Raw genomic sequence first — 13,568 nt, forward strand, 5'->3', positions numbered from 1 at the left:
CAGTCTTTAATACCACCTCTCCCTTGGTCTCTTCCTCAGTCCACTGGCTTGCTGGTCCTTAAGAGGTGCCATGCTCACCTTTGCTTTGTTTGCCCATGCACATATTCTTGAACCACTCTACTCAGTTCTCTTTCATTAATTAACCCATTTAACTTCTATAAAGTCTTCTGAACTCTACTCAGGGCTTTTCCCATAAATTTTTCTCATTCTAGAAGTCTTTGCTTTTCTCATGATATGTTCTTACACCTCTAGGTTTTCTCTTAAAATCATTCATTATGGTTTGCAATCCTACTTTTGTATGATAACACAATAAATACCTGTCTCCCAGGTAAACAATTGTTTACCTTCACTATGGCCAAAGGCTAAAAACTGAATCTTTCACTTGCACAAAGATGTGAGATTATTTCCATTGGATTTGGAATAGGAATTAAAAATTAACAGATATTCACTACTACTACAGTATTCACTTCTACTAAAAAAGGAACATAACATATCTCTCATTAGGGAAAACTCACGAGTAAAATTCAAGCCCACATTAGTTAATTAACTTGACCCTATTAGCAAAATCTACTAATTCTTATTTCAAATGCATCCTTTAGATTATCCAGACTTGAAATCTATCATCTATCTATCATCAATCTACTAATTTAACAACGGAGATAAATGTACTGAGATACAGTTATATGCCAGGGACTATACTCACTATGAAGGATAAGAATGTGAACTTATTCACTTTTTAAAAAATTGAGTCTTTGACCTCTTGAAGCTTATAAACTAATTCCTAAAAATATTTTTCAAGACTTATTTTACCTACATTTACGTAAATATGACTTTATCTTAATTTAACTCAATGGTGAACATTTTTGGCTTATTAGTGATGAACATCGTTCATCTGTGAAACACCGGTTTTTTAATAGCTAAATTAGGCATAAATCAAAATAGTATAAATAATGACCACTATCTTAAAATCAGTATCATTGTTAAAGTTAGTCTTTAATTCCATTCTTCAAATCAAAATATTAAGTTAAATTCTTAAAAACTCTAAGAAAAATGGATATTTTTAATAAATTTTCTGCAAAATCTGTCCAACAGGAAAATCTACAGTTAAGAAAGAATAATTTGATATTTCCAGGAAGATCTATGTAGCTTTCCCAGTTTAGGCTGAGTAATACTTACACTTACTTTAAGGTTTCCTTGGGCAGTGTTCACAGGTTGGTCATCTTTTAACCATGTAATGGAAGGATTTGGAATCCCATTAGCTATGCACTGCAAGGTGACAGGCTTGTATTTTACCACAACTCTCTCAGAAAGGCCTGAGGACTTGATTGTTGGAGGAACTATATTTAAGGAAGCGGGAGAGGGAATGAAACCATAATCAGTGGGGTCGAACTTAAAAATCTGTATGCAAGAACCTGAAACCTTAAAATTCAGGGGAAAAAAAAAAATCAAATCCCTATTTTAACAAACAATGAAATACTTTCATTCCATGCATTTAATTTCTAATTTTTTAGCAACTTTATAGATTAGTTACTTCTTAACTATGGATTTTTAAATCTCCAAAGAATAAGTAAAATGTATTTATGGCTACCGTCATCCACATGTATATTTGGCTTATGTCTTTTGATGGGTTTTACTAATCTATAATGACCCTCCCTTTCTCTAGGACAACTTCATTAAATCAAGGTGGATTTCTAGCCATATTGATACTGCATGACTCTGCCCCCTGCAAGGAAGATTGAATGTGGAATGGTAACTTTATTTAAATTGGGCCTGCCAGATTTCCTCCCTCAGGAACTGGGACTGAGACTGAAAAACAGGGTTCTCTATATTCCATCATGGGATATGGGACTAAAAATCAAGAAAACAGCAGTCTACAGAGACAGAGGGAGAATAAAGTTGACATTCATAGACACTCCTTGTGGTTTCCAAGTGGCTGTCCAGTTTCTCGTTCCAGTACTCCCTTCCCAAGTTCTGCCAGCAAGTGAGACACACAATACCCTGGCAGAGGGTTGCTTCTGTCATTAGAGTAATGGTTATACTCCTAATGTGCCAGTTTTGTGAATGTACTTATGTCCCTCAGATCCTTCAATTACATCTTCAGCCACCATTTCTGCAAACTACTGTATTCACCATCCCTCTTGCTTTGGCTAAAACCTTAAACGCTTACATAACCTCTTTACTTGGAAGTTGTTCCATGCCTCTTCTATCTTATTTGGTCTAATTCCTCAGACCTTGGCATTCTATGTAGAACACACTTCCTAACATTTAAATTCTGTCTACAATTATTTATTTATTTATTTCCCAGAATTATTTTGGCTACTGTCTACATGTGTTCACATGATACATCTTGGTTGAGTCTCTGGATGAATAAAGTACTAAAAAAATCTGTCATTATACAACTGAAATTCATATCCTTTACACTACCTTCCACAACTCAGGATTTATTCACATTATTGAGCTACAATTCTGAGTTAGATAATAAAACAATGCATAAATTAATTTAAAATGCAAAGCTCCTGTCTCTCATTCAGCATACCATGAACAGTCACTTCAAATTCCTTCTTGTGGTCTCCAGCAGTATTTGTTGCCATGCACCGATAAAGGCCTGTGTCTGACACTTGAGCCTGAGCAATAACCAGTTTGCGTCCATTTAACAATATCTTAAATCCATCCCTTTCATCAATTAACTGACCATCCTTCAGCCACCTATAGAAAAAGGCAAAAGGAAGTCTGGATAAATATTTTAAGTCAATCGTATCCTAGAAGATATATAAAGTTTCTATTGTATATTTGTCTAATTTCCTAGTTGCTTACTCTGTAAAATAAATTGTAAATGAAAAAGAGAAGCAAAAAGGAAACCTGGCCTAACATAGAGGCTGGCATATTGTTGGAACCCAATAATTATGTGTTGAGTTCTTTATTCTTCTACTAATTTTAGGCTACAAAAAAGGGAGAAGTATTGGATTGTTTGCAATACAACGCATAAATGCTTGAGGTGACGGATATCCCATTTACCATGACATGATTATTATGTATGCATACCTGAACCAAAATATCTCATATAACCCATAAATATATACACCCACTATGTACAAAAAAATTTAAAATTAGAAAAACAAATTAATTAGAAAAGAGACAAGTGCTCCTAAATATTACCCTCTTCAATGTTTAATAACCAGCAAAACATACACAATCTTAAAACAACTGTAAACAAAACTTTGAAATCATATAGCATTATATTTTTACATTTCTATACATTCCAGTTAGTTTTATAATCATGTGTGAACATATTTCATTTCCTTCACTGACTAACTCTTCTTCTGCATATCCCACTGTGACTTGGAAACAAAAGCTAAGTATTTAATACATGCTTTGAAAATTAAAGAATAAGAAAAAAAGAATTGGTAAACACATACTCATGTTAACTTTCTCTGTTTACCTAATATGTCTGGTATACTTCTTTTTATTTAGTAGTCTGTCAAACATTTCAGTACCTCGGGAGAGTCTGACAATACTGCTTAATAGACTGTCTCTGCGAACTAAATATGTAATTTCTAGACCATACAATGGAATTCCTCAAAATATGTAATTTCTAAGTCCATACAATGCAATTCCTCTAACTGAGCAAATTTAGGTGCCTTTTGACTATCAGGTAGACATTGTCTTGTATATAGATAGAGTATGTCTTAAAAGAGGAATATAAAGAATACAATTTCATACAATCCTTTTTAATGGTACAGAACAGCTTTCAAGATACCTCTAAAACACTCAAAACAAAAAGCGGTATTTAGAAGACATACCAAAACCCTTACATGATAGTTGGTGGGGGAGAGCCTGTCACATGACAATCTAGCTCCAGTAAGTTATTAACCATCACAATGAAGTAAGATGTTTCATCTCCTCCTTCTATAGCTGGTGGCACTAGAAAACAACAGGAATGTAACACACAAAGAAATGTATACAACAAAAAACACACCATCACATGAAGCAATAATACATAGCAGTTCAGAAGGTTGATAAGTATGATAGTAGTTTGATACATGAAGGGGACTTGAAATGCATTTTAAATACATTTTACAGTAAACACTTGTCAGGATCAATAAACATACTTTTTACATATCATAGCTATTCCTCCATCTAGTACTATGGTACCACTGATGCCAGGTGAATATAAAGTTGATTCATATTTTATATTGTTTATTTTCATAAGCACAAGAGAAAGAAACTCCCAAAATTGGGCATCTATTCAAAAGCCTTGAATTTATAGATAAAGATACTGCGTTTCAAGGTTGTAAGATGACTTTCCACGGCCCAGAGACTAGGTTTCCTGTTACCTGGCACAGTGTTTATGGCAAAAGACCATGTTGTTGCTCACTGCGATTAGACATTGTCATAGACGTAAAAATGTATCTATGCACTTGCAAATATCAAGTATACCTATCAAAACTAGTGGAAGATTTATGTAAGATTCTAGATCCTGAGACTCTGGTGACAAATCCACCCCTTGGTAATGTGCAATCCACAGTTGCACAGAGGACTATACCTTCTTTTAATTGTTTTATTATTGCACGAACAACAAAAGCATTTAACAAACTAATCAGGTTTTGCTATGAATCTGAGAACCAAGGCAGTGGCATCCTTATTTACCCAAGACATCAACTTCATATTTGATTTCCTTTTCTCCTGCCACACTGGTAGCCACACATATGTACTGTCCCTGATCAATTTCTTGGGCACTCATGATTTCGAGTTTCTTCCCACCAGCTTCTATGTGGATATTGTCATTAGCTTTCACAGGTACACCATCTTTCAACCAGGTGAGAATGGGAGAAGGGTTTCCAGCAGCTTTGCATTCCAGTGTCAGAGAATGAGCAATAACTACTTGCTTATTCAAAGGCATGGCCAAGTCACCTTCAATCATTGGAGGAACTAGGGAGAAACATAGCAACATTTCAGGCAATTATTTGTGTGGTCACAAAATACATTCTAATGAAATAAAGAAGAGTTTTTGTTTTTTCTCATAAAGTTTGACCATTAAAATCTATCTGTATGCCTGTCTCCCTCTAAGCTATTGAGGAAAGAATTTATTGGTTCAGCTAATCTGTAACTGTCCTAATTATTCTGGAAACTCTGGACTGTCTGGCTTATAAAAGATCAATAGTAGAGAATGATCTTAGTCCCAACAACTACTTTGCCTTTTCAGTAATAACCAAATTGTCTAGATGCTCCAAGTGCCATGGCAAAGGTTAGTTGAATGAATGGACACCCTCTTGCTAACCTTAGGTTTTAAAAATATTTTTTTAAATCATGGAACAAATTCTTCCAATTCCTATCCATGTATATTGAAAAAGACAAACCCACCGAGGATTATTAGTGAATAAATTGGATATTTGCATATTAGAAAGCATAGGTAGAAAGGTATATAATTAAAGCAAATGTTGTTCCTTACCATAGACATCCACATGGAATGATTTTTCAGCAGTTCCAGCAACATTCACTACATGACACATATATGTTGCTGAATCAGAGACCTGTGCTCGAGGAATATGAAGATATTGTCCTTTATCAATATAAAGTGCTTGTGAGCTGGACATGATTGGCTGCCCGTCCTTATACCAAGTAATGGCAGGCATTGGAAGTCCCCGTGTTTCACATTCCAGTTTAATAATGCTGTTGATCAATACTGATATGTCTGAGGTGACATTTCCTCCTTTAATACTAGGTGGAACTACAAAGGATTTCAGAACAAAAACAAGTCATCTAAGTTTCAGCATCTTCATCAAAATCGTAAATGCTATAGATGTTTATACAATGCATTTAAAGTAAATTAAAGACAATTGGGAAGTCTGTGGTTTATCTCCTGATAATGAGTTTCCTGTATTGTCAAAACCATCTTTATCATTCCCCCTTTGGGTTTCAGATTTCAGTAAAAACAGAAAGTCACAGATTCCATTTCAGGGAGTCATTTAGGTTCAAGAGATCATATTAGAATAACTAAGATAGTTATGTTTAACCAACAAAGCAAAACAAAATAAAACCCCACTCAAAGTAGACACAGCAAGTTTCAAATCAGACCAAGGGAGCAAAAATGTCACATGTGGTACAACTGTATGCCCTCTCCCCAAGAAATACTAAAGGTCTAAGTGCTATCACAACCAGCTATTCATAATAGCTGCGGAGTCTTCAATATTTGCTTCTTGCTATTTTTTTCTTTTTTGGGGGGTGGTGGGTACTGCCAAGACTCCATTCACTCAACTTTACTCATCCAATTGTCTACATGTGTATCTCCTACAATTCAGCAACCACATGTCTGGCCTCTCACGCTACATAAGGGCTGTACTGCTGGAAAAACAACTCAAGTCACTCAGTCTCTGCTGCAAATTCTGAATATGGTCATTCTAGGATCATGCTATCATCGCAATAATTTAAAAGAAATCAAATGGCATGTGTATGAATTTGAGTATCAATATAATCTTAATAAAGTTTTAGAATAGCATACTTGATAGAATGTTTTTCTCATGGTTAAGCTGGGATTATGGGTTTTGAGAGGGAGACCATATAGGTAAAGTGCCATTTTCATCATATGCTACCAAACGTACATGCTATCAACATGACTTATCACTGAGAACTGTGCTAAGTTATGTTGATAGCATGTACCTTTGGTAACCTGGCTAAGGTAGTGTTTGCCATATTTCTCTACTGTAAAGTTACTCTTTTTCCTCCCCTTTCCTTTGAAGGGAGCCCTTATTCCAGCCCATACAAATGAAGTGAGGAGTTATGTTCTACTTCTATGAGAGGAGACTACCTACATAATTTAATTATAATTCTTCTCTATGCAGATGTGTCTCTTCTTGTTTTATTTATTGAGTCAATCACTTATTTTTATCAATATGGACTCATAGAAACTTATATGCCTTGGTTTACATCCAATACTACATTATTTATCCAGTTTGGGCTATTGGGAGGTCTTTCAGTTGCCTCTTAAGTCCCTTCAATATACCCTCACTATTTTATTTTGTTTTATTATTTGCACTTACTTCCTTACTTTCCAGCCTTACTACATGCTCCAGGATCATCTTGTGTATTCCCTGCCCTAGCTCCAGACTTAACTATTTCTCCAAGGAGCCTGGTCCCTTTTAATGGATATTAGAAAGCAAGGATATTAGAAAACAAGATCTGGATGCTGAGTAGAGTACCTTAATATTTTCTGGTAATCATTCTTAGAACCAGTCCATACTGACAAACATTCATGTACACATTTTTTTCTCTCACATAACTTAAGGCAAGATCTACTATACTTTGAGGTGAATTCGATGATAGAACCATTTTTCTCTCAGGAGGCTTACTATAAATATCAGGGGTCAGTCAACTGTGGCCCACGGGCCAGGCGATGCTAAGCTAAGAATGGCTTTTACATTTTTTAATTGTTGGAAAAAAATCAAAATAATAACATTTTGTGACATCTGAAAATTATATGAAACTCAAACTTTAGTGTCCATAGAGTTTTACTGGGATATAGTCACATTCATTCATTTACATATTGTCTAAGGCTTTTACTCAACAGTAGCAGAGTAAAGAGTTAAAGCAAAAACCAATATGGTGTTCACATTGCTTCTGCTGCTGTTTAGCTTACTGTAAATTTTGGTGGCATAGTTACAACTTGATAGCATTTTTAGTGCTATGTATATCACCATACTGTGATATTTTACTTAATTTTATCACCAATGAATACGCCTCATGTCAGAACAAGAAAAGATAGTAAAATATCTCATTTTTAAGACACAGCACAGTGCAGAGTATTTTATCAAATTAAAGGGCAAAATACTGTGTTTATTTTGTAACACTATACCTATTCTAATAATCACTAGACTAAGCAGCCATCAAAATATTCCCAATTTTAAAAATGAAGAGTTTGAAAAATTAGAAAACATAAAATGAAATGTTTTATCATAGCAAATTTCTTCACAAAAATAATCCAAAATAAGGCTACAACCAAACTAAATTTCTGAGAGGCTTGTTAGCCAACCAAGGAAAGCCATTTACCAATGGTGATTTAATTAAATCAGACATGATTTCAGAGGCAAAAGAAACGTGTCTAAAGAAAATAAATGTGTTAAAGATTCTTAGTTAGAATGTGTTAAATTATTCTTAGTGAGAATAATTGCTTGAAGAGTTGAGAACACTGGGAGCAACATCAATAGTCAAATTTTTTTAAGACAACTTTTTACTCAATAGTATTCTTGGCTTTTGACAAGTTGACAGATGTTACTGACACTGCTCACCTGTTCTTGTTTATTTGAGGAACCAATGAAAGTGTAAACAAAAACAAAAACAAAAACATACACTGAAAAATTCGCCTCTTAGAGCAGTCTGAGAAACAACAGACAAAAATATTTTCAGAAAAGTTGAAAAAAACACTAATTTATTACAACCTGAAGTGGAATCTGCTAAGATTTGTTACAATTGGTGTTGGTAAAAATATACGTGAAGCAAAAAACAGGCTTAGACAAGTTTACAAGGCTTATTACAATGTAAAGTGTTTAAAAAAAATCTATGTTTTTTCATTGTATTATTCCCCAGCAGGCACTTCGTGTAAAAGATTCAGGTGTCATTGAACCAGTAGTGTTAAATGCTATACTTTGTTTGCTCTCATATAAACATCATCAGTTCTATGACTTTTTGTCAGAAGTCGAACTGAATATCCTGACTTGCCTTACCACACAGCAGGTCAATGCGTTAGTGGTGATGAAGTTTCATTGCACTTTTTTTGAACTCAGGGCTGAGACTGAACTTCTTTCTCAATAAAAAGAATCATTCTTAAACACTCTTATCGAATACTGAATGCTTTTGGAAATTAGGTTTTGCTGTAAACTTGATAGTGTTTCAAAATGAGTCCAACCCCAAATTACCAGACCAAAAAAGTACATATACGCAAAATATATACCATGGTAGTTATTGTGTTGTTTTAGTCACATGTCAAGCAGTTTTATACATTCTCCATGCTGCCAAAAGTTCAAGCAAAAAGTGAGATCTAGATTCCTCCACAAATGTGTAGTGGATATATTTTCTGAGCTCTAACTACAGTTCTAGCAGGGTGTCACACCTTGAGGCAAATGCAAAGAAAATTTTCGCATTCAAAATCTAGTTATCTTTGAAAATGAGGGCTTTCCACCTAACCTTCACCTAGAATTTATTAATTCGCAGTCAAATATCAAAAGAAGAATATAATAACATTCTGTAAATGGCTTCCAAGCAATGAATATGCACAATTAAAATATGCCTGTGAAATGATATCAGTACTAGGCAGTACTTATCTGTATGAAGAGACATTTTCAAAGATGAAATAGGTAAAATCTCATTAAAAATCAAAAGTAGGCTGGGCATGATGGCTCACACCTGTAATCCCAGCACTTGGCAGGCTGAGGCGGGCAGATCACAAGGTCAGGAGTTCGAGACCATCCTGGCTAACACAGTGAAATGCCATCTCTAATAAAAATGCAAAAAATTACCTGGGCATGGTGGCGGGCACCTGTAATCCCAGCTACTGGGGAAGCTGAGGCAGGAGAATTGCTTGAACCCAAGAGGTGGAGGTTGCAGTGAGCCGAGATCACGCCACTGCACTCCAGCCTGGGTGACAGCGAGAGTCCCTCTCAGGGGAAAAAAAAAAAAAAAAAAAAAAAAAAAACTACCAGTAGCAGATGAACATTTGCAATTGATTTTGATGATAGAGAATACTAACTTCAAATTTCAATTAAGTGAAATGTTTCCCCACAAAATAACTCTATTTTTCTCATTAGTAGACTTGTATTATGAAAAGTTTATAATTTAAAAAACTATCAAATAAATGGAATTTCACGAACAAACAATTTTGTAGAAATATGTTTCTCTCTAATTGTATAAGTATCTATATTATCTCCTTGATTTTGCCTAATGGTCTGCAAAGCCTAAAATATTTACTATATTGCCCTTTATAAAAAAGGTTTGCCAAGTCCTGCTATACGTAATTAATTAACACAAATTCAAGCTACTATTTTGAAATCCTAAGAAAGAGCATTTTACTCATGCTTTAAATTTTAATTTTGATTGAGATTATTTATATTGTATGTTAATCTATAAATGCCTATCAAACTTTGGCTCAAATTGTGTAAATCATTGGCTAGCCTAAGTAGATGGATAATATATTAATGAAACCAAGAACACAGGTTCAGACAAATCCACATATTTTGTGAATGCTTTAGAAAGGAATATTATTTGTATCAGAAAGGGTCTACTTTAAAAGTCTGTATTTATGAAAACGAGAAAAATTACTCAAAGAGTATTTGTAATTGATGGTATAATAACATAGTATCCACTGCTTAAATTTGACAATTACATAAATATTTCACTTCCTGTTTCATTGTAATGCATACGTATTTGCCAGAGAACTAAACTTCCATTTGGGAGAAGGGAATACAAATAAAAATTATGTATACACTGCCCATTAAACTGTACATATATATGCATATATATGTATGTATAGATACACCCATGTACCCCCCGCTTACACATGCATACACACAGACACACACAGACACACACACACACACACACACACACTCCAAGACTTTTTTTCTTATTATACTTTAAGTTCTAGGGTACGTGTGCACAATGTGCAGGTTTGTTACATATGTATACATGTGCCATGTTGGTGTGCCGCACCCATTAACTTGTCATTTACATTAGGTATATCTCCTAATACTATCCCTTCCCCTCCTTCCTCCCCACAACAGGCCCCAGTGTGAGATGTTCCCCCTCCTGTGTCAAAGTGTTCTCATTATTCAATTTCAACCTATGAGTGAGAACATGCGGTGTTTGGTTTTCTGTTCTTGAGATAGTTTGCTGAGAACGATGGCTTCCAGCTGCATCCATGTCTCTACAAAGGACATGAATTAATCCTTTTTTGTGGCTGCATAGTATTCCATGGTGTATATGTGCCACATTTCTTAATCCAGTCTGTCATTGATGGACATTTCGGTTGGTTCCAAGTCTTTGCTATTGTGAATAGTGCCGCAATAAACATATGTGTGCATGTGTCTTTACAGTAGCATGATTTATAATCCTTTGGGTATATACCCAGTAATGGGATGGCGGGGCCAAATGGTATTTCTAGTTCTATATCCTTGAGGACTCACCACACTGTCTTCCACAATGGTTGAACTAGTTTACAGGCCCACCAACAGTGTAAAAGTGTTCGTATTTCTCCACATCCTCTCCAGCACTTGTTTCCTGACTTTTTAATGATCGCCATTCTAACTGGTGTGAGATGGTATCTCATTGTGGTTTGATTTGCATTTCTCTGATGGCTAGTGATGATTAGCACTTTTTCATGTGTCTGTTGGCTGCATAAATGTCTTCCTTTGAGAAGTGTCTGTTCATATTCTTTGCCCACTTTTTGATGGGGTTGTTTTTTTCTTGTAAATTTGTTTGAGTTCTTTGTAGGTTCTGGACATTAGCCCTTTGATGAATAGATTGCTAGAATTTTCTCCCATTCTCTAGGTTGCCTATTCACTCTGATGGTAGTTTCTTTTGCTGTGCAGAAGCTCTTTAGTTTAATGAGATCCCATTTGTCAATTGTGGCTTTTGTTGCCATTGCTTTTGGTGTTTTAGACATGAAGTCCTTGCTCATGCCTATGTCCTGAATGGTATTGCCTAGGTTTTCTTCTAAGATTTTTATGGTTTTAGGTCTAACATTTAAGTCTCTAATCCATCTTGAATTAATTTTAGTATAAGGCGTAAGGAAGAGATCCAGTTTCAGCTTTCTGCTTATGGCTAGTCAGTTTTCCCATCCCATTTATTAAATAGGGAATCCATTAGCCATTTCTTGTTTTTGTCAGGTTTCTCAAAGATCAGATGGTTCTAGATGTGTGGTATTATTTCTGAAGGCTCTGTTCTGTTTCATTGGTCTCTATCTCTGTTTTGATACCAGTATCATGCTGTTTTGGTTACTGTAGCCTTGTAGTATAGTTTGAAGTCAGGTAGCATGATGCCTCCAGGGTTGTTCTTTTGGCTTAGGACTGTCTTGGCAATGCAGGCTCTTTTTGGGTTCCATATGAACTTTAAAGTAGTTTTTCCAGTTCTGTGAAGTAAGTCATTGGTAGCTTCATGGGGATGGCATTGAATCTATAAATTACCTTGGGCAGTATGGCCATTTTCATGATATTGATTCTTCCTATCCATGAGCATGGTATGTTCTTCCATTTGTTTGTGTCCTCTTTTATTTCATTGAGCAGTGGTTTGTAGTTCTTCTTGAAGAGGTCTTTCACATCCCTTGTAAGTTGGATTCCTAGGTATTTTATTCTCTTTGAAGCTATTGTGAATGGGAGTTCATTCATGACTTGGCTCTCTGTTTGTCTGTTACTGGTGTATAAGAATGCTTGTGATTTTTGCACATTCATTTTGTATCCTGAGACTTTGCTGAAGTTGCTTATCAGCTTAAGGAGATTTTGGGCTGAGACAATGGGGTTTTCTAAATATACAATCATGTCATCTGCAAAGAGGGACAATTTGACTTCCTCTTTTCCTAACTGAATACCCTTGATTTCTTTCTCTTGCCTGATTGCCCTGGCCAGAATTTCGAACACTATGCTGAGTAGGAGTGCTGACAGAGGGCATCCCTGTCTTGTGCCAGTTTTCAAGGGGAATGCTTCCAGTTTTGCCCATTCAGTATGATATTGGTTGTGGGTCTGTCATCAATAGCTCTTATTATTTTGAGATATGTTCCATCAATACCAGATTTATTGAGAGTTTTTAGCATGAAGGGCTGTTGAATTTTGTCAAAGGCCTTTTCTGAATCTATTGAGATAATCCTGTGGTTTTTGTCTTTGGTTCTGTTTATATGCTGGATTATGTTTATTGATTTGCGTATGTTGAACCAGTCTTGAATCCCAGGGATGAAGCCCACTTGATCATGGTGATCAGCTTTTTGATGTGCTGCTGAATCCAGTTTGCCAGTATTTTATTGAGGATTTTCCCATCGATGTGCATCAGGGATATTGGTCTAAAATTCTGTTTTTTTTCTGTTGTGTCTTTGCCAGGCTTTGGTATCAGGATGATGCTGGCCTCATAAAATGAGTTAGGGAGGATTCTCTCTTTTTCTATTGATTGTAATAATTTCAGAAGGAATGGTACCAGGTCCTCCTTGTACCTCTGGTAGAATTCAGCTGTGAATCCGTCTGGTCCTGGACTTTTTTTTGATTGGTAGGCCATTAATTATTGCCTCAATTTCAGAACCTGTTATTGTTCTATTCAGGGATTCAACTTCTTCCTGATTTAGTCTTGGGCGAGTGTATGTGTCCAGGAATTTATCCATTTCTTCTAGGTTTTCTAGTTTATTTGCGTAGAGGTGTTTAAAGTATTCTCTGATGGTAGTTTGTATTTCTGGGGGGTCAGTGGTGATATACCCTTTTTCATTTTATATTGCGTCTATTGATTCTTTTCTCTTGTCTTCTTTATTAGTCTTGCTAGTGGTCGACCAATTTTGCTGATCTTTTCAAAAAACCAGCTCCTGGATTAATTGATTTTTCTAAGGG

General features: G+C 35.5%; 1 protein-coding gene across 1 annotated transcript in view; it reads right to left on the reverse strand.

The window, feature by feature from the left end:
- Positions 1 to 13,568, reverse strand: part of HMCN1 (hemicentin 1) — a 452,346-nt gene that overhangs the window by 172,108 nt on the left and 266,670 nt on the right. The window contains exons 31-35 of the mRNA XM_025362857.1: positions 5,450 to 5,728; positions 4,648 to 4,929; positions 3,813 to 3,921; positions 2,537 to 2,706; positions 1,183 to 1,337 (exon numbers count right to left, since the gene is read on the reverse strand). Coding sequence (XP_025218642.1) covers positions 1,183 to 1,337; positions 2,537 to 2,706; positions 3,813 to 3,921; positions 4,648 to 4,929; positions 5,450 to 5,728 — 995 coding nt within the window. The remainder of the gene's footprint in view (positions 1 to 1,182; positions 1,338 to 2,536; positions 2,707 to 3,812; positions 3,922 to 4,647; positions 4,930 to 5,449; positions 5,729 to 13,568) is intronic.

The sequence above is a fragment of the Theropithecus gelada genome, chromosome 1, assembly GCF_003255815.1.
Source record: "Theropithecus gelada isolate Dixy chromosome 1, Tgel_1.0, whole genome shotgun sequence".
NCBI lineage: Eukaryota > Metazoa > Chordata > Mammalia > Primates > Cercopithecidae > Theropithecus > Theropithecus gelada.